Source organism: Piliocolobus tephrosceles, chromosome 19 (assembly GCF_002776525.5).
Source record: "Piliocolobus tephrosceles isolate RC106 chromosome 19, ASM277652v3, whole genome shotgun sequence".
In the NCBI taxonomy this organism is placed as follows: Eukaryota; Metazoa; Chordata; class Mammalia; order Primates; family Cercopithecidae; genus Piliocolobus; species Piliocolobus tephrosceles.
In genome coordinates this window covers 22,213,814-22,233,731 of record NC_045452.1, presented here as the reverse complement: position 1 = coordinate 22,233,731, position 19,918 = coordinate 22,213,814, and the positions used below count along the sequence as shown (strand labels likewise).

The 19,918-nt window shown below is 54.5% G+C and overlaps 1 protein-coding gene across 5 annotated transcripts in view; it reads left to right on the top strand.

Moving 5' to 3' along the window:
* The window catches only part of MRTFA (myocardin related transcription factor A), a 222,449-nt gene that overhangs the window by 199,669 nt on the left and 2,862 nt on the right, over nucleotides 1-19,918 (top strand). For 4 of the 5 annotated variants that reach the window (XM_023221912.2, XM_023221913.1, XM_023221910.2 and 1 more), the window contains 9 exons: nucleotides 1,351-1,426; nucleotides 3,066-3,227; nucleotides 8,775-8,950; nucleotides 9,456-9,605; nucleotides 12,023-12,276; nucleotides 12,548-12,719; nucleotides 13,730-14,752; nucleotides 15,668-15,820; nucleotides 16,110-16,170. In XM_023221912.2, the coding sequence (XP_023077680.1) occupies nucleotides 1,351-1,426; nucleotides 3,066-3,227; nucleotides 8,775-8,950; nucleotides 9,456-9,605; nucleotides 12,023-12,276; nucleotides 12,548-12,719; nucleotides 13,730-14,752; nucleotides 15,668-15,820; nucleotides 16,110-16,170 (2,227 nt within the window). Of the gene's footprint in view, nucleotides 1-1,350; nucleotides 1,427-3,065; nucleotides 3,228-8,774; nucleotides 8,951-9,455; nucleotides 9,606-12,022; nucleotides 12,277-12,547; nucleotides 12,720-13,729; nucleotides 14,753-15,667; nucleotides 15,821-16,109; nucleotides 16,181-19,918 lie in introns of all 5 variants that reach the window. The other variant, XM_031934611.1, reaches the window with a different exon arrangement.

Here is a 19,918-nt window from a genome sequence, read left to right as displayed (position 1 = left end):
GCCCACTGCACATGGGGTGATAGACCCAGAGCCCACAGCCACTTTAAACCATGTCCTGGATTGCTCAGCCACCCCTGGGCTAGCACAGAGCTGCCCGGCCAGAACACCAAGGCGGCAGATGGCTAGGTGAGGAGAGTCTTTTTTTTTTTTTTCCCAGTCTTTTCCTTTACTATATATAATGTCCTCCGAGGTTTCATTTCCTAGTGTTCTCTGGCCTGTCTTATCCTTTGCTGGTCTTGATCCGCTAATGTTCTATGGTTTGAAAATGTTGGTGCAGAGGTTAAGAGCACAGACTCTGTAGAGTCAGATCTGGGGGACTGTATATATTATAATTAGCCCCGTTTGGTGGGATGGCTCTGTGACTCTTGAGGGACTAGTGTAGTTTGCCCAGAGTTTCATAAATGCAGAAATTAGGACATTGGACTTTGAAGAACTAGAGCTTTGATACCATGTATCAAAATTAGTATTCCATTTGGCAGCCATTCAAAATGAATGGAAAATGCTCATGAGATCATGCAGTGTTAGAGTTTTTTGGTTTTTTTTTGTTGTTGTTGCTGTTTGCTTTTTTTTGGTTTTTGTTTCTTGAGATGGAGTTTCGTTTTTGTCGCCCAGGCTGGAGTGCAATGGCGCAGTCTTGGCTCACTGCAGCCTCCACCTCAAGTGTTCAAGTGATTCTCCTGCTTCAGCCTCCCAAGTAGCTGGGATTACAGTTGCCAGCTACCACATCTGGCTAATTTTTGTATTTCTAGTACAGACAGGGTTTCACCACATTGGCCAGGCTGGTCTTGAACTCCTGACCTCAAGTGATCTGCCCATCTTGGCCTCCCAGAGTGCTGGGATTACAGGTGTGAGCCACTGTGCCCGGCCCAATGTTACATTTTTTAAAGCAGGATATAAAATAATATTCAGTATGATTATAGCTCTGCAAAGTTAAGCCTATTTTCTGCGTGGAAGAGTAACTAGAAACAGATATTCCAGAATACTAACAGTGGCTGATTAAAGTTTTTTTAATTTTATTTTTCTTTCTAGTTTTCTAAATTTTCTTTGCTGGACATATATTACTTTTATGGTAGTAGAAATAGTAGTTTTTAATAGATATATTGTCAGTCCAACCTCAGAGAGACAAATGGTCTTGAAGAATGGTGCCCTTCCTTGGCAGGCGCAGTTGGATTTTGATGTGCTCTCCCCAGGCCTCCTCTTGCCTCTGGACCCTGCCATCATCAAGTTAAGGTTGTGGGGGCTGCAGAGGTAATCAGCAGCCACCATGGCCAAGGCTGCTCTTGTGATCCTGTCCATGCCATAAGCCTGTGTACCTGGATTTGAGAGTTTCTTGGTGTGTTTTTTCTGTAGACAGAGGACTATCTCAAACGGAAGATTCGTTCCCGCCCAGAGAGATCGGAGCTGGTCAGGATGCACATTTTGGAAGGTGTGGAGATTGGAATTGCTTTTTCATCTAGACCCAGTTCTCACCGTGTGTACTTACTACTGCACTACCCATTTCCTTCTTGCTGCTTCTCCCATTTCTGTTGGCAGTGGGTAAGCCAGAGCCTTAACACAGTATGACAGCTGTGCCATGGTAACCGCCGCTGGTCTGAGAGACTCTCAACAAGCACAGTCACATGCTCTTAGTTTGGCTTGGCCTGTTCTCCAGGGTCCCACCATCCCTTGGTGGGAAACTAAGAGATCGTTTCTCTCTGCCAAAATCTGTTTTGTTTTGTTTGAGACAGAGTCTTACTCTGTCACTGTGATTACAGGTGCAAGCCATCATGCCTAATCTAAAATCTGTGTTTAAAATACACTTACTTTTTAATATTCATTAATTCATTCAGTCAGTCATTCACTTGGCATTCACTTGACTGTCTGTGATATACCATGCTCCATCTAATATTATTCTAGATGTATACCTGGCCCCAGCTGCACTGTCTTCCTCCCCACCCCCCCGCCCTTGTTTTTTGAGATGGAGTCTTGCTCTGTTGCTCAGGCTGGAGTGCAGTGGTGTGATCATGGCTCACTGCAACCTCTCCCAGGTTCAAGCGATTCTCCTGCCTCAGCCTTCTGAATAGCTGGGATTACAGACGAGCACCACCACACCCAGCTAATTTTTAATATTTTTGGTAGAGATGGGCTGTCACCATGTTGGCCAGGCTGGTCTCGAACTCCTGACTTCAAGTGATCCGCCCATCTTGGCCTCCCAAAGTGCTGGGATTACAGGCGTGAGCCACTGTGCCTGGCCGTCTTCCCACATTTTTAGTGAAGAAAAGGTTTTGCCTCCTGGAAGCAGCATAAATATATTTGCTTATTGTTTGTCTAGTGTTATTTTGTTTTGTTTTGTTTTGTTTTTTAAACTTGAGATGGAGTCTTGCTGTGTCACCCAGGCTGGGGTGCAGTGGCACAATCTTAGCTCACTGCAGCCTCCACCTCCCGGGCTCAAGCAGTTCTCCTGCCTCAGCCTTCCGAGTAGCTGGGACTACAGGCACCTGCCACCATGCCTGGCTATTTTTTGTATTTTTAGTACAGACAGAGTTTCACCATATTGATCAGGCTGGTCTTGAACTCCTGACCTCAGGTGATCCACATGCCTTGACCTCCCAAAGTGCTGGGAATACAAGTGTGAGCCACCACGCCCAGCTGTTTGTCTAGTTTTGAGCTGTTTGAGGGGCTGGAAGAGAACTTTTCTAGTCTGAGTCCCATATTTTGCAGACAAAGGCACTGAAACCCAGAGCAGAGATGTGAATTGCCTCAGTAACACAGCAAGTTTGAGGGAGAATGGAGACCATTCTGTCATGTGGTGCTGCTTCCATTCTGTAGCTCCACCTTAGAAAGTCTTCTGAGCTTGCCTCTGCCTGGTTGTAATTGTGTATGACCATGCACTGCCTGGTCACAGTGGGAACCCGTTGTCTTGTCTTTGTGAAACTTCAAGGCAGGCCAGTCTTCTCTGCTTGGGATATGCTTTCCATTCTGACAGTCTCTGCTCTTGCCCAGGAGGAAGGAGAGCTGCTCTGGAGTTCCCAGAGCACCACGTCCACTCATATATCTTCCTGTACCCCTTTCTCTCCCATGGGCAGAAACCTCAGCTGAGCCGTCCCTCCAGGCCAAGCAGCTGAAGCTGAAGAGAGCCAGACTAGCCGATGACCTCAATGAGAAGATTGCACAGAGGCCTGGCCCCATGGAGCTGGTGGAGAAGAACATCCTTCCTGTGGAGTCCAGCCTGAAGGAAGCCATCATTGGTGAGGAGGACCCAGCTGCCCTGCGTGAGAGGCAGCTGAGATGCAGGGGGGGTGGGGAGGGAATGCCAGGCTGAAGCAGAATTGGGCTGAGGCTCTTGACTTCTTAACAGAGTTTGAGAGCCTCATGCACGGGTTGTGTGAACTTGGGATAGTGCCTGTTGCTTTAAGAAACAGGGACATACAACAGTAATTAAGTAAATAACAGGCCTTGCGCTGTTCACTTTGTATCTTTGTAAACTGGGGTTGCTTTCCATCTTTGTAAACTCAGGTTGCTTCCTCTTTCACAGAGTAGGTAGATGTCAGGATTAGTGTGTGTGAATGTGTGGAGATGCCAGGAATTAGAAATCTGTGTAATACTCTTTATTTTTATTAGTGAAATCTCTTTTTGGAGACTGGCCCTTTCCACGGATATTTCACTCAACAAGTATTGATGGACCCAAACAATGTGCTAGGTGCTAAGACCACAGCCCCACAGGGCAGACCAAGTTCCTTTGTCTTTATGGAGCTCATGCCTTATGGAGCAGGTAACAGGCAGGTGAATAGGCAAGATAGAGAAGCTGTGCTGGAGGGAGCACAAGGTACTCTAGAAACACAGAGGAGGGTCACCCAACCTGGTTGCATCAGGGTGGGTGCAGCTGTCAGAGGAGGTGACAGCCAAGCCTGGGGCTGAAGGATGAGTAGGAATTCGTGAAAGCGTGTGGGAGGGGGTGGGACAAGGGAGGGAGAGGACAGTGCTCCAGACAGGGAGAACAACCCTCGGACCTGATGAGAAGGCACTGGAAGGGAGAGTGTCAAGATGAGAGGTGGGAGGCCAGGTCCCCAGTGATTTGGTAGTCCGAGGCGGGAGGATCACTTGAGCCCAGGAGTTTGAGACCAGCCTGGGCAACATAGGGAGGCTCACCTATACAAAAAAAATCAAAAAATTAGCTGGCTGTGGTGACACACACCTGTAGTCTCAGCTGCTCGGGAGGCTGAGGTGGGAGGATCACTTGAGTCCAAGAGTTCAAGGCTGTAGTGAGCTATGATTGTGCCACTGCACTCTAGCCTGGGTGACAGAGTGAGACCCTGTCTCAAAAACAAAAACGAGGTGGGAGCAGTAAGCACAGTCCAGGATGTGCAGGGCCTCTTGGCACACTTGGGAGTTTGGAGTTGATTCCTTTAGTGTAAAAGGGAAAAAGCCTCTTTTCTCTCTATTTGCGCTCAATACAGAATACTTCTGGTGTTGGTATTCTGGCATGGTGTTTCCCCACATACCAGCAGTTCTCCAGTGGACACCAGCTGGGTGCCCTTTTCAGATGCCATCTACCTGGAGAGAGTGTCCGATCCCACAGGTTGAGGACTGAGTCCCACAAAACTTAGCCCCACTCCCCATGCTGGTCCCACGCCCCAGGTTATGTTACATTTGCTTTTAACCAACTAGCTATCGATTGGGGTTCCTATACTCTCTCCTTGGGCTTGATAATTTGCTAGGATGGCTCACAGAACCCGGTTAGACACTTGACTTACATTTGCTGGCTTATTATAAAGGAGGCAGAGGAACAGCCAGAGGGAGGGTTGGATGGCACAGTGTAGTGGGGTGCCAGGGGAGTGGTGGTATTGGAACTTCCCTGCCCACTCCGGGCCTTCACCCTCCCAGTAGCTAGAGAAGCATATCAAATCCTGTTATCCAAGAGTTTTTATAGGCTTGATCTCAGAACCCTCACTCCACATCCTACATACCCACCCCCACTTTCCTGGAGGTTGGTGGATGGGCTCGTAGTTCCATTCCTCTAATCCTCTAATCACTTGGTCTCTGTGGTGACTGGCCCAATCCTTAGTCTCTCCCAGATCATCACATTAGCATAAGCTCAGGTGTTATAGAAAGGGGCTTGTTATACATAACTGAGGATACTCCTGACCTTAAGGAAATTTTTTTTTTTTTTTTTTTGAGACGGAGTCTTGCTCTGTCGCCCAGGCTGGAGTGCGGTGGCCGGATCTCAGCTCACTGCAAGCTCCGCCTCCCGGGTTTACGCCATTCTCCTGCCTCAGCCTCTGGAGTAGCTGGGACTACAGGTGGCCACCACCTCGCCCGGCTAGTTTTTTTGTATTTTTAGTAGAGACAGGGTTTCACCATGTTAGCCAGGATGGTCTCGATCTCCTGACCTCGTGATCCGCCCGTCTCGGCCTCCCAAAGTGCTGGGATTACAGGCTTGAGCCACCGCACCTGGCCTTTACCTTAAGAAAATTCTAAGGGTTTTAGCTGCTCTGTGATTTTAGCTGCTCTGGGATGAGAACTGGGGGATAAAACCCAAATATATTTATTATCCTACTCTTCGATTTTGGTGATAATTGGTACAGACCTGTCTCCTTCGCTGCAGTGGGCCCGAGACCCGATCCCTGACAAGACAGCACCTGCCTGCCCCTCGTGAAGCAGCTGTGCCTTCACAGAAAGAGGCTCAGGTTTTCCTCTAACATAATTTTAGTTTTGGGCAGAGGGGAAACACTGCAGCAGGACCCCCAAGGCATGCTGAGTTAGGCCTTGGGCCCTGATTAGAGGCGACTGGCAGTTTCTAGGGCCTCCACTGCACTGTAGACATCCTACTGTGGGCTGGCCCACACTGGGCCCGGAGGAGCCCTTTCCGCATGCTGATATAGTAGCCCTTATAGTTCACAGGTTTTCCCTGGCGTTCGTCCTGCCTCATCTCAGTGGTTTCCTCTGTGTATTCCTCAGCAGTCCCAAGTTACAGGCCAGTGCAGGGGCCAAGCCAGTTCTAGATGCTGCAGCCAGCCACGGTCTGATAAATGTGTGCTGAGAGGCAACAGTGTGCCAGGCCGTGTGAAGTCCTGATGTCACAAAGATGAATAAAATATGACTTGTGCCCTCAAAGAATTCACGTGGGTCTGATGTGAGAAGCCTAATGTATAAACAGCTGATTTCTGAGTCTGGTTCCCAGTCAGGTGCCAGTGCTGCCTAGTAGGAAGGCCATGGCCCTGCGACGCTGTCTCTGAGTCACCTGCCTTGTGCGACTGCTTGCAAGATCACACATGATGAGGAATATAAAGGGCCCAGCCTGGTCCTTGGTGCCTAGAGAGACTCACACAATGGTTGCTGCTGTTGTCAGCAATAACACTCACTCCAGACCAGCTGGCAGCTGCTGTAATGGACAGTGTAACAATGGATATGTGTGTGTCAGCGCTGTGGGAGCTCAGCAGAGGGACGTCTCTCAGGGATGGGGACAGGTGTTGGTGGCCAGGGAAGTGCCCACACTATAGCATGTTTTGGGGGCTGGATCAGAGTTTGCCAAGTGGAAAAGGTACAGAGGGACAAGAGGGAACAACACGGGCAGTGGCCTGGAGACCTGTGCTTGTTTGTTTGAGGAATTTGGCAATGGGGTGATTGTTGGGGACTTTAAGGAGCACAGAGCATTTGCCAGCAAAAACCAGATTGTACAGTTGAGTAGGAGGGAAGAAGGTAGTGATGGCAAATGTAGCTCATTTGCTCAACAGTTCTGTGGAGAAGGAAAACAGAGGCAGGTGCTGGCTTAGGGAGGGGTTTTCAGGCTGGGTGCAATGGAGCAGGTTTTTGGGCTGAGAGGAAAGAGTCAAGGACATGGGAGGATGGGCACCTTCAGAGGAAGAGGAGGGAGGAGGACGAAGAAATGGAACCCCAGCTGAGGTCGAGGTTTGGCTCAGATAGGAGAGGCAAAGCTGGGAAGGAAGTTTGGCTCAGATGAGTGAGAAGGAAGCGGGCAGTGGGAGCAGGGGGAGCAGACGGTTCTGAGGCCTGAGAAAAAAGGGCTGATGGGGGTTGGGGTCTTCCCACACACCTAACCTTCCCATCACACCCTTCCTTCAGGCCCCTCAGTTATCTTCAAGGTTCACACTAAGTCCTCTCCTCCAGGAAGACTTCCCTGAATCTCTCCTCGGTGTGCCCTCAGCTTCTGTGTTTTCTCTCTAGCAGAGCATTCATGGGGCTCCAAGGCAACTGGACCATAAACTCCTGGAGGGCAGGGGCCCCATCTTTGTTCCCAGGATGTGACTGTGAGTGGAGAGAGAAATAGTCTGTAGTGACCCTGGCCTGTACCAGCCCTGGGTTATCCACAGTATGGCCAGCAACTTCCTTGGGTTGGACTAATCTGGTGGAAGCTATAGTTCCTCCACCCTCGCTCACCATTGTCAGTACTGGCCGCCCTGGGGCTGCTGTCCCAAAGCAGGTGCCCTTGCTGGGAGTAGGAGATAGTGGGGAAATCTAGCTTTGTGGTCTGGCATGAAGTACATGTGGTCAGCACGCCCCATTCTGTGTGTTGCGTACTTGCCCCTGCTGGGACAGACGAGGGGACGGAGGAGCAAGCCGCCACCACAGTTGCCAGTAAGGAAGAAGCTCAGATGCGTCCTTCCCAGGTCCTGAGGGAGGAGAGAACCTCAGGTCCTGGCCCTGGAGGGGAAGAGCTGCTAGGAGAGCTACTGCATGGACAAACCCAGCCTGAGCTGCTGTGCCTTGTTCCTCTTCCTTACCTGGGGTCTTCCCACACAGCACACTTCCCCAGGCTTGGGCGGCAGCTCACCCCTGCCTTCACCACTGCCTTCACCACTGCCTCCACCACTGCCTCCACCACTGCCTCAGTTCCTTCTGCATGGATAGCAGATCAGCTCAGAGCCTGCTACCCACACCTCTTCCCACGACAGTGCTGAGCCGGTGGCTCTGACAGTGACTCTTGAAATAGCCTCCTTGCCTCTGTTGCCATCTTTCCTTCCCACTGCGACCCCATGGAACAGAAGCTTTGTGCTGCGCCCTCCTCCCCTGCCTCTGCCTCCCAGTTGGCCTCAGGAGGACACGTACTCACAGTCATCCAGAGCCTGGCAGTGGGTCAGGTCAGGGCAGTTACAGTCAGCAGGCTGTTTTCTTCTGGTGCCCCTGCTACCCGGGTGTTGGGTGTCTGCGAGCCACTGGCCTCTAGAGGAGGTCACCACACCTCCTCTATTTCACCTGTGCAGGCAAACATCCCCTTTCTGGGATACCCTCCATCTGAAGCCCAGAGCCAGGCTCCTTAGTCTGTTCCTGGCCTCTGGGGAATTCAGCTACACTCACAGAGCTGTTACCCAGGCCTTTCTGATCCTTGTTAGCTGGTTCAGAGCCCTCACTGCCCCGTTTGGAAGCATCATGGGGGAAGAAGAGAGTTTTGTGCAGTGTGGGATGAAGATACAGAGTACCTTTAACAATAGGGAGACGGTTGAGGTGGAAAGGTAGCCCGGGTCTCCTAGGGAGGAGCAAAGGAGGGAGGGACAACTTGACATTGAAGACTAAACACAGTATAGAGTTACAAGCAAGAGGCTAAAGGAGGCCTTTGCTCAGCCCATGAGGTCACTCTGATGGCCTAGGAGGCCTTTCTGGCCTCTCTTGCAGGGTGATGATGATGACCAGAGCTTTTTTGGACCAAGAAAGCAGATTGGCTGCTAGTCCCCTTGGTTTGCCTGCCTCACAGAGCGTGTGGGCTGTGGGCCAGGCCTGTCCCTGCTCACCTGTGCCCTGGGCTGCAGGTGGAATCTCACACCAGCTTTGGGTTTCAGTGGGCCAGGTGAACTATCCCAAAGTCGCAGACAGCTCTTCCTTCGATGAGGACAGCAGCGATGCCTTATCCCCTGAGCAGCCTGCCAGCCATGAGTCCCAGGGTTCTGTGCCGTCACCCCTGGAGGCCCGAGTCAGCGAACCACTGCCCAGTGCCACCTCTGCATCCCCTACCCAGGTGAGTGTGTGCTTCCAGATGCTTCCCCAGCTCCAAGGTGCTAGGGCTGCCCAGAGTCTCTCTCCTGGGCCAGGGTATGCCTCCTGCTCTGGCACAGGGGAGCCAGGGGGATGCTACCCTAGTTGCTCAGGTGCTGGCTGCTTGGGCTCCCCGCTGGTGGGAGATGTGGGCAGAGGCCCCTCTCCAGCAGCCAGAGGTCAGGTGGAGGACGACGCTGGCCACGGCTGCCTTGCAGTGGGATTGCAAACCTCACTGGCCCAGTCTGTATTCATTTATTTGGAGCAGCCTGCTTTTCTTGAGTGTATTCAGTTCTTTTCATTGCCTTCTCTCTTTCTTTCCTAGCTCCTCCTGCCACCCTGGGGGTTGCTCTTCTCCTCCCCGGGTTTCTGCCCACCATTTGCCCTTTGACAGTGGTGGCATCTGAGGACCCTGTGTAGGGTCAGGGCAGGCTGGGCACACCCTGCCTGGAGGTGGCCATGTCCTCACTTCCCTTTTTCCCTCTCAGGTTGTGTCTCAACTTCCGATGGGCCCGGATTCTGGAGAAATGCTTTTCCTGGCAGAGCAGCCTCCTCTGCCTCCCCCACCTCTGCTGCCTCCCAGCCTCACCAATGGAACCACTGTCGCCACTGCCAAGCCCACCCCCACGCTCATTAAGGTACATTTCTGCCAGTGATTGTACCCTCCCCTTCCTGGTGCCCTTTGGAGTCCTGCTGTGACTTCATTCCAGCTGTGGGGACGGATGCAGGGGCTGTGGTGCACGTCTTCTCCCGTTGGTCTGGGAGTTCCTTCCTGTTCTCTCCGCTGTCCGACATAACACTGGCTGTTGCGATCGTAGCCACCAATTATTGGTGGCCGTGGGCTGGCCTTGGGCATTCCAGGTACTCATTCCTGCTCTCATCCATGAAGTCATTCCCACACATTATGTCTTGTTCACTCAACAATTCCGTGAGGCAGAAATAGAGCCCTTTGCTACAGGAGAGGAACTGAGAAGTGAAGTGATGTGGCCAGAGGGTTGCAGGAGGTGTCACTGAGTGTTCTTCTCCTCCTCCAAGGCCTGACTTGAAATGCCGGCAGGAGGTGGGGGTTACTGTCGTCGGTGTGGGGGACCCTGTGCTGGGCACTGCTGGCCTCATGGACTCAGGTGTCTGCTGTTAAATTCAGCTGCACCAAGGGCTGATGCAGGGTCCCCCCTGCTCCACAGAACTGCCTGGCCACCAGGATCTCGGGGACCCCAACCCCACACCTCCACCTGGCCCACGCCTCCCTGACTTGTTCCACCTGTACCCTTTCTGCTCTGTCCTTTCTTACTCACTCTGTTCTTGCCTCACACAGACCCTGTCCCTGGCTTGGCAACCCCTGGCCATCTGAGCCTCAGGAGAGGCCGACAGTCTGCAGCCTGGGCTGTCTGGCGCTCGTGCTCTGGCCTTAGTAGGCCCCACTAGCTCTGGGAGCTGCCCGCCCATCTTGTGACTCTCCCTGGCTCTGTCCCATGGTGACATCCCCAGTCCCGCCTCTGCACATGACCCTGTCATCTCTGCTGCCTCCTGCTTCCTCCGTGTCAGAAAGTCACTATGGCTTCCTGAATGTCACTGTCTCCTCCTTCAGGCCTGGGAGCAGTGAGTGGCCTCTCCTCCCAGCCTACCCCTGCTTTCAGTGCTGCCTGCCCAGGCGCTGCCTCCTCAGTGCCTGTCCTGCACCTGCATTCTCTTCCTCACTGTCAACAGGTGTCCCTGCTTTTCCCACAGAGTTCCTCCCTCCAACGTGCTTCTCCTCACACTCCTGTTGCCTTCCTTTGCCTCCCGCGTTTGGAAGAAGAGTCTGTGTATTTTGTCTACACATCTCTTCAGTTACCCCACAGTGGACTGAAACATTATCTTCAGGGGCCTCAATCCAAGTCCATCCCCACCGCTGTGCTCCTGGCCCAGCTATTGGGGTTCCCTCTCTTTGGTTGTGTTTTCCCTGCCTCCCTCTTCCTCCCTTTAATTGGGGGTGCTCCCTAGGCTCTGCCCTCTGCCCCCTCTCTCCCTCTGCCTGTACGTCTGCCTGCTCCCCAGCCTGTACTCAGAGGTTCTCTGTGGCTCTGTTCCCTTCTTCTGGAGCAATCCTGGCCCCACAGCCTCGGCAGCCCTGCCCTTTCTCCATCCTTCACATGCTCCCAGCAAAACCAGAACCTCTTCTGGGGTCACTCCTCACCTGCCATATGTTCACTTTGTGTGTTCTTCCACTAGTGGGTCACCTGCCCAAACCTTCCTTTTGATCCTCATTGCCACAAGGTCTAGACGCCACCTGTTCCTACATCCAGCCTTGTACGCTTCTGTCTGCCATTCTCTGTTCAGAACTTCTCAGCTCTCCATGGTCTCTCTCTGGCACTCCCTTGCTAACTTACCTCGTCCAACTGCGCCCTTCCTTGCTCCAAGAACAGGCCTCCCACATATTGCCTACTGGCCCTTGGTCAGTTTGGGTCTTCTGACTCTCCTGGCCCAGCAGCTGTGCCAGCTGGAGGTCTTTGGGGGCATGAATAGGAGCTTTTGGAGTCCTGTGTTAGAACAAGAACAAGATCACCTTGTGACTTTGGGCAAGTGACTTCTTTGAGCCTGTTGACCATTTTCAAGTAGACATGACAGTTCCTACCTGGCAGGATTCCCCCCAGCCCCAAAAAGAGCAAGCAGCATTCTTGAGAAGCTTGCGTGACTCCGTCTTTGTAAAGTGCCTGGTCTGGTGCAGCCCAAGCTCCATCAGTCAGCTGGGTTTTACCTCCTTGTGTTCACTCTGGCTTGGGGTCATGGTGATGTCTGTGCTCGAACATTTGGTTGATTTACCCTCCAAGTTAGAAGCTCTCTTAAGCCAGGGGCCAGGCACAGCCCTCTGTCACTCCAGCCCCTTTCCTGGCACATTTCTGGGCACGTTTCTGCTTTCAACGGAGTGTATGGTCCCATGGGGAAGAGTGGAAATGGGCAAAGTGTGGATGGAGATGTCTTCTCGGAAGCCACACAGGTGTGGGGAGAGCTGCCAGCCCCACCCCGAGAAGCCTGAGGCTGCCCCTGAATGGCACCCTGTCTCCTGTGCCCTCAGCAAAGCCAACCCAAGTCTGCCAGTGAGAAGTCACAGCGCAGCAAGAAGGCCAAGGAGCTGAAGCCAAAGGTGAAGAAGCTCAAGTACCACCAGTACATCCCCCCGGACCAGAAGCAGGACAGGGGGGCACCCCCCATGGACTCATCCTATGCCAAGATCCTGCAGCAGCAGCAGCTCTTCCTCCAGCTGCAGATTCTCAACCAGCAGCAGCAGCAGCACCACAACTACCAGGCCATCCTGCCTGCCCCGCCAAAGTAGGCACCCACTTGCCACCGCCTGCCCCTGCCCTCCCCGAGCCACCCTGAGCCAGGCAGGTGCCAGATCTGGTGGAGGTGAACCCCACATCTTTAAGGACCCTCTGGTCTGGGTGCTACAGAGTGGTCTGCAGGCAGGGCCACCCTAGCCTTTGCTAGGCCCTTGCCCCATGCCTATCTGTACCCAACCCTGCAGCCCAGGCTTGGGCTGCCACCTGCAGAGGCCACGGGTGATGCTGGATGGGTGCTCATTTCCGCCTTTTCTTCTCAGGTCAGCAGGTGAGGCCCTGGGAAGCAGCGGCAACCCCCCAGTACGCAGCCTCTCCACTACCAATAGCAGCTCCAGCTCAGGTGCCCCTGGGCCCTGTGGGCTGGCACGTCAGAACAGCACCTCACTGACTGGCAAGCCGGGAGCCCTGCCAGCCAACCTGGACGACATGAAGGTACACAGCCACTGGAAAACTTGAGCCACTGCCAGCCTGGCCCTTCCCACAGGGGCTGTCCGGGTGCTGGTTTTTAGGCAGGGAAGGCATCTAGCCTAGGACCCACCATCGTGGAAAGCAGCACAGGGCTCCAGGCTCTGGTCCCTATCGGACAGGGGCACCTTGGGCACAGCTCCGAGGCTGCCTGGAGGTGGTCATGGCGAGTGACACCAGCTTCCTCGTGGTGGGTCCTGTTGTTGGCAGCACAGCCGACATCTGTCCAGGCAGTCGCATGTCTCTTACCTTCCTCGACTTGTATGGTGCATTCCGTGTGAGAAGTGGGGATTGGTGTCCCTTTGAGGATGGTCAAGCTGAGGCACTGACAGGAGGAGAAGCTTGTCCATAGTCGCAGACCTGGTCAGTGTAGACCGGGCTGTCCAGTAGCAACCCTGCTCGCTTTTTCCCCTTTGCCGGTGAATGCGGAGCTCAGGGTGCTGTTCAGATGCAGTGCCTGCCTGGGAAGAGAGTGGCCTGTGATCAGGGTCAGACTTGGCTTCCGTCCTAGGGCCTTGGAGAGGAGTGGGTCATGCCCAGTGCCTTGGGTGTTTTCTCTGCCCCATCAGAAGATTGGCTAGACCAAGCTCTCCCTTGAGAACTTGTTCTCTGAACTAGGCTGGGCCCTACTTTCATGAGCTCAGTTTTCTCTTCTGCAAAATTAAGTCCGTTCCATTCAAGATTTATTGAGCCCAAGCACCATGCTGGGGGCTGGGGACAGCTGTGGGCACCATGTGCCAGCCCCTGCTGCCTGCAGAGGCAGGGAGCATTGTAACCAGGTCCCTGCTGGAGTGAGAACAATGAAAGGGAGGATGCTGTTGGCTCAGGTGGTGGGGGGCATTGCGCCCTCTAGGCTGCTGGAGGATTAGGGCAGTTGATGCATCTGAAGTGCCCTTCTGTCAGACTGCCCTTCTGCCTGGACCCAGTGCCCTGTGCCCAGCTGCCCCTGGCCTCCCTGACTCTTGACTGCCTTGCAGGTGGCAGAGCTGAAGCAGGAGCTGAAGTTGCGATCACTGCCCGTCTCAGGCACCAAAACTGAGCTGATTGAGCGCCTTCGAGCCTACCAAGACCAAATCGGCCCTGTCCCAGGAGCCCCCAAGGCCCCTGCCACCACCTCTATCCTGCACAAGGCTGGCGAAGTGGTGGTAGCCTTCCCGGCAGCCCGGCTGAGCACAGGGCCAGCTCTGGTGGCAGCAGGCCTGGCCCCAACTGAGGTGGTGGTGGCCACGGTGACCAGCAATGGAGTGGTGAAATTTGGCAGCACGGGCTCTACACCGCCTGTGTCTCCTACGCCCTCAGAGCGCTCACTGCTCAGCACCGGCGATGAAAACTCCACCCCCGGGGACACCTTTGGTGAGATGGTGACGTCTCCCCTGACGCAGCTGACCCTGCAGGCCTCGCCACTACAGATCCTCGTGAAGGAGGAGGGCCCCCGGGCCGGGTCCTGTTGCCTGAGCCCTGGGGGGCGGGCAGAGCTAGAGGGGCGCGACAAGGACCAGATGCTGCAGGAGAAAGACAAGCAGATCGAGGAGCTGACGCGCATGCTCCGGCAGAAGCAGCAGTTGGTGGAGCGGCTCAGGCTGCAGCTGGAGCAGGAAAAGCGAGCCCAGCAGCCCGCCCCAACCCCTGTCCCCACCCCTGCCCCTCTCGGCACCCCAGTGAAGCAGGAGAACAGCTTCTCCAGCTGCCAACTGAGCCGACAGCCCTTGGGCCCTGCTCACCCATTCAGCCCCAGCCTGGCGGCCCCAACCACCAACCATGTAGACCCTTGTGCTGCGGCCCCGGGGCCCCCGTCCGTGGTGGTGAAGCAGGAAGCTGTGCAGCCTGAGCCCGAGCCGGTCCCCGCCTCCCAGCTGCTTCTGGGTCCTCAGGGCCCTGGCCTCATCAAGGGGGTTGCACCTCCCACCCTCATCACTGACTCCACAGGGACCCACCTTGTCCTCACCGTGACCAATAAGAATGCAGACAGCCCTGGCCTGTCCAGTGGAAGCCCCCAGCAGGTACCTGGGTATGGGAGGAACCGGGCGGGGCCCAGAGGAGGGTGGGAAGAGCGTCTCGCTACAGCCCTCGTGGGCCCCAGGGGTCCCCTCGTGCTGGGCATTTTGTGTTTGCTTCATTTAATCTTCCTCTCGACCCTCTGAAATGAGAGGTCGTTATCCCCATCTCCCCACGGGGAGCACTGAGACTTAGGAAAGTTGAGGGACTTGCCTGAGATCCCCTAGCTGTAGGGCGGAACCATTGGCGAGCTCGCCACCTCTCTCGGTGTGGAGACTAGAACATTTTTGCAGCTCAGCAGAGGACTCCTGAGCAGCCCACACCAGGCTGGGCCTGCCCTAGTGCTGCTCTGTGGGGAGTGGCCAGTGAAGGTCAGAGGTAGCCTGCCCTGGGGAGAGGCTGTGGGGTCCTCTGGCCAGGATCCAGCTCAGGGTCCTCCCCTCAGAGAGGCCAGCTGTCCCCACCGAGGTGTCAGCAGCAGAAAGCTCCCCCAGCAGACCTTCTCTCAGCCTAGGCCACAGGTGAGGCTGCCCTAAGGCTTTATGTAGCCCTGTGGTCCTGCAGAACTTGGGGGTGGAGGAGACAGTGACAGGAACAGGTACCTCAGGATAGGAGATGGGGTCCCTGAGCAGACCCAAGCAGAGAAAGAAGCTGCAGAAATCTCAGGGGGTGACCAGCCCAGCCCAGAGACCTCTCCCAAACCTCAAGAGGCCAGGCACCCCCTGCAGGGTTGAGGGTCCCCCATCCTGTATTCCTTCTTACCTAGTGGCTTTCATGAAAGCTCCCTAAAAGCCAGTGCCCCCCATCTGCCCTCCTAGAGTATGAGAGGCCCTGGCCCTATCCCCACCCCTCACCCCTGCAAGGCAGGTCTGCACCCCCAGCCCCCTGGCCACTGGTCCTCTCCCTGCTCTCCTGTCCAGCCCTCATCCCAGCCTGGCTCTCCAGTGCCTGCCGCCTCTGCCCAGATGGACCTAGAGCACCCATTGCAGCCCCTCTTTGGGACCCCCACTTCTCTGCTGAAGAAGGAACCACCTGGCTATGAGGAAGCCATGAGCCAGCAGCCCAAACAGCAGGTGAGGAAGGTGGGCTGGGCCTGGCCATTGTGGGTGGCTGCCCTAGGCTGCTGGGCTGAGGTTCCTACAGCCCCAGCTGCAGGAGTAGGGGGCAGGTGAAGCCCAGCTTCAGGGTCAGAGAGGCCTTGGGGAGTGGGCCGTTGGGGGACAGGCACCAGGAGTCCGGGCACACCTGTGGGTGCTGTGGATCTGGCTGCTTATTCTGGGTGGAGGGAGGAGCCTCATTCGTAGTTCATGCTGGGAGTCCCCATTCAAGAGTTTCACTTTTTTTTTTTTCTTTGTCCCGCAGGAAAATGGTTCCTCAAGCCAGCAGATGGACGACCTGTTTGACATTCTCATTCAGAGCGGAGGTAACCCCAGGTCCCCTGCTGCCTCCTGACAGCCTTCTCTGTTCATAGGTGTCTCTAGCCCTGGGTTGGTTTGTTTTTATTGAATGCTTCCATGCGTGACCAGTCTTGGGCAAGCACTGTGGATGCAGTGGTGGCTGTGAGCCTCCTGTCTCCAGGGCCTGGATGAGAGGACCAGGGAAGGTGTCGCCCTTCAGCAGGGAGCACTGCCCCCAGGCCCTCACCTGCCAATGAACAGAAGAGACATTTGCCCTTGTGGAGCTCACAGTGCAGCCTGGGGAGGTGGAAAACAAGTAGAAGAAATAAGCAGATCATATGGAAGATCCAAGAGGAGCCTTAGGACAAAAATGGAGGGGAGGGAGAGGTCTGGGGAGCCTGGTGGGGAAGGGCCAGGATGGCCCCTGTGAGCGGGAGCAGCTGTGTGCATCTGTGCGGCCTCGGGAGTGCCTGGCCAGTTGGAGTGGAGTTGAGGAAAGGGAAAGAAGGGCTTTGTGGCCAGATCATGCGTGGCTTTCTGGGTATCAGGGCAGGGTGGCTTTGGCTCCATCGTGTGGGAAGCCATCGCACAGCCTTGGGTAGAGTGGCCTGGTCTGATGCAAGACCCAGGAACCTTCCAGCTGCTGTAGTGATAGCAGCCGTGCAATGGCAGAAGCAGGGAGCCCCAGGTTGGGGGTGGTGGGAGAGCAGGGCTGTGGCCCAGCAGGCAGCAGTGGCAGGTGGAGGAACAGCTGGAGTCAGCCCCATTTGGAGAGAGCCAGGTTGGTGTCTTTATGGATGAGGTATGGAGAGAGGGAAGGAACAGCCAAGGATGAATGACCTCAAGGGCTGTGGCCCGAAGGGCCTGGGTGGAGTGGCCATTGATGGGGTGAGCTGGGGAGGGGGCACGTGTGGGACCACATTGTGCAGTCGCTGATGGGGTGTGTCATGAGTGGAGGGTTTACAGGGACAGTTGACATCGAGTGGCATTTATAAGAGAGGTCTGGGCTGCATGTAGGAGTTGGGGTGTTGTCACATCTAGATTGGCAGTTGGAGCTGGGAGGCTGCCCAGGGCGTGAGGTGGGGGAGCAGAGGTCGGGGCTGAGCCCAGCCTTGGGGGTCGAGAGGACAAGCAGTGGCAGGGTGTGGTGTCCTGGAAGCCAGCTGTGGCCAAGGGAGCTGAGGACCGAGGTCTGGACACGGAAGCAGGTGTTATGGGCACAACAGGAAGTCCGTGAGAGGCCTGAGAGCAGGGTTGGGGGTAGCCATGGAGAGCTCTCTGGGAGGTTCCTCTGCAGAGGGGAGGAAGAAAGTAGGGCAGATGCTGGATGGGAGACCGCGTGCATCTGTGTGAGGGACCCAGCTGGGAGTGGAAGATCCCAGAGGACCCCGAGATGGCCCTGGGAAGGGGCTTACTGGCGGCAGCAGGCAAGAAGGCTGGGCATGTGGTGCCGACGCTGGTCGGTGAGCGCGGACTTCTCTCCAAGTGTCTCAGTGGCTTCTGGAGGAGGAGGAGTGGCTGAGGGTACAGGAAAAGTGGGAGCTCAGCCGGGAACCACAGCTCTACCAGAGTGGATCTGATGTTGTGTGGATTTTATTTCAATTTAAGACGAGCTCAGTCACTGGTGTACCTGTGAAGTCAGCAATTCTCAAGCCTTAGGGAGAATCCCCAGGTCCCTGGGGCCTGAGGTGCATCTCTCACCAGTGCAGGTGGCACTGAGGCGGCAGGTATGGGACCTGCTTTGGGGACGACTGGGCTGGGCGCTCAGGAAAGAGGCCTTGGCATGAGTTTCAGGAGTTTCCAAGGGAAGGTGGTGGTGCTACCCCAGAGATTGTTCAAGAAGGAAAAGGGAACAGGCTTTGAACTCTTAACTGCTAAGAGATGGCAGAGAAAAGGAGAATGGTGGGTGTGGGTGCCGCCTGCCCCCAAAGGGACACTGAGAAGTGGCCCAAGAGGTGGCAGTGATGCCAGAAGCAGGTGTTTGAGGAGAGAGGTCTGGGCAGGTGGTGGCAGCTGGAGGTGAGCGACCTCCTTGCCTGTGAGAGCAGCTGCAGGGCAAAGAATGCATTCTGCTGGGCCAGAGCCCACAGGGTTGGGGAGCAGGGCCAGTTTTTGCATAATTCTTTTTTTTAGTTGTGGTGAAATAATAAAATTTGCCATTCTAACCATTTTTTAAATGTACAATTCAGAGGTATTAGGTCCATTCAGTGTTGTGCAGCTATCACCCTTATCTACTCTAGAACTTTTTTTTTTTTTTTTTGAGACGGAGTCTCGCTCTGTCACCCAGCCTGGAGTCCAGTGGTGCGATCTCGGTTCACTGCAAGCTCTGCCTCCCGGGTTTACGCCATTCTCCTGCCTCAGTCTTCCTTCTGCTCACTGCTCGGGCCTCGTGATCCGCCCGTCTCGGCCTCCCAAAGTGCTGGGATTACAGGCTTGAGCCACTGCACCCGGCCGACTCTAGAACTTCTACATCACCCCATAGGGAAACTACCCATTAGACAGTAACTCCCCATTCTCCCCAACTGCAGCCCTTGGCAGCCCCCATCCCACTTTCTCTATGAATTTGCCTATTATAGGGACCTCACAGAAGTGGAATCAGTTTGTCCTGTGTCTGGCGTATTTCACTCAGCATAATGTCCTCAAGGTCCATCTGTGTTGCAGCATGTGTCAGAATTTCACTCTTTTTAAAGGCTGAGTCGTACCCCTGGTGTGGATACACCACATTTTCTTCATCCATTCGTCTGTGGCCGGACACCTGGCTTGTTTCCACCCTTTGGATGTTGTGAATGTGGGTGTGCAAGTGTCTGTCTTGAGTCCCTGCTTTCAGTTCTGGGCATAAACCTAGGGCTAGAATTGCCGGATCATGTGGTAGTCTGACTCTGTTGCCCAGGTTGGAGTGCGGTAGTGTGATCTTGACTCACTGCAACCTGTGCCTCTCGGATTCAAGCAATTCTCCTGCCTCAGCCTCTCGAGTAGCTGGCGCCCACCTCCACACCCGGCCAATTTTTTTGTATTTTTTAGTAGATGCAGGGTTTCACTGTGTTGCCTAGGCTGGTTTTGAACTCCTGAGCTCAGGCAGTGTATCTGCCTCGGCCTCCCAAAGTGATAGGGTTACACACCCAGCCTCATATGGTAACTTCTGTGTTTAACTTTTTGAGGAATCACTAAACTGTTTCTACTGCAGCTGTAACATTTTACATTCACACTAGCAACGCACAAGGGTTCCAGTTTCTTCACCTCCTCACCAGCACTCCTTATTTTCAATTTTTTGATAAAAGCCACCCTAATGGGTGTGAAGTGGTACCTTAGTTTGCATTTCTGTAATTTAGTGATGTGGAGCATCTTTTCATGTGCTGCCTGACCATTCGTGTATCTTCTTTTGGAGAATGGCTGATTCCTTTGTACATTTTTAAAAATTTTTTAAAACTTGTGGTAAATTGACTGGGCACAGTGGCTCATACCTGTAATCGCAGCACTTTGGGAGGCCGAGGCAGGTGGATCACAATGTCACGAGATCGAGACCATGCTGGCTAACATGGTGAAACACCGTCCCTACTAAAAAATACAAAAAAATTAGCCAGGCGTGTTGGCGGGCGCCTGTAGTCCCAGCTACTTGGGAGGCTGAGGCAGGAGAATGGCGTGAACCCGGGAGGCGGAGCTTGCAGTGAGTCAAAATCGTGCCACTGTACTCCAGACTGGGCAACAGAGCAAGACTCTGGGGAAAAAAAAAAAAAATTGTGGTAAATAATGCCTGTAATCCCAGCACCTTGGGAG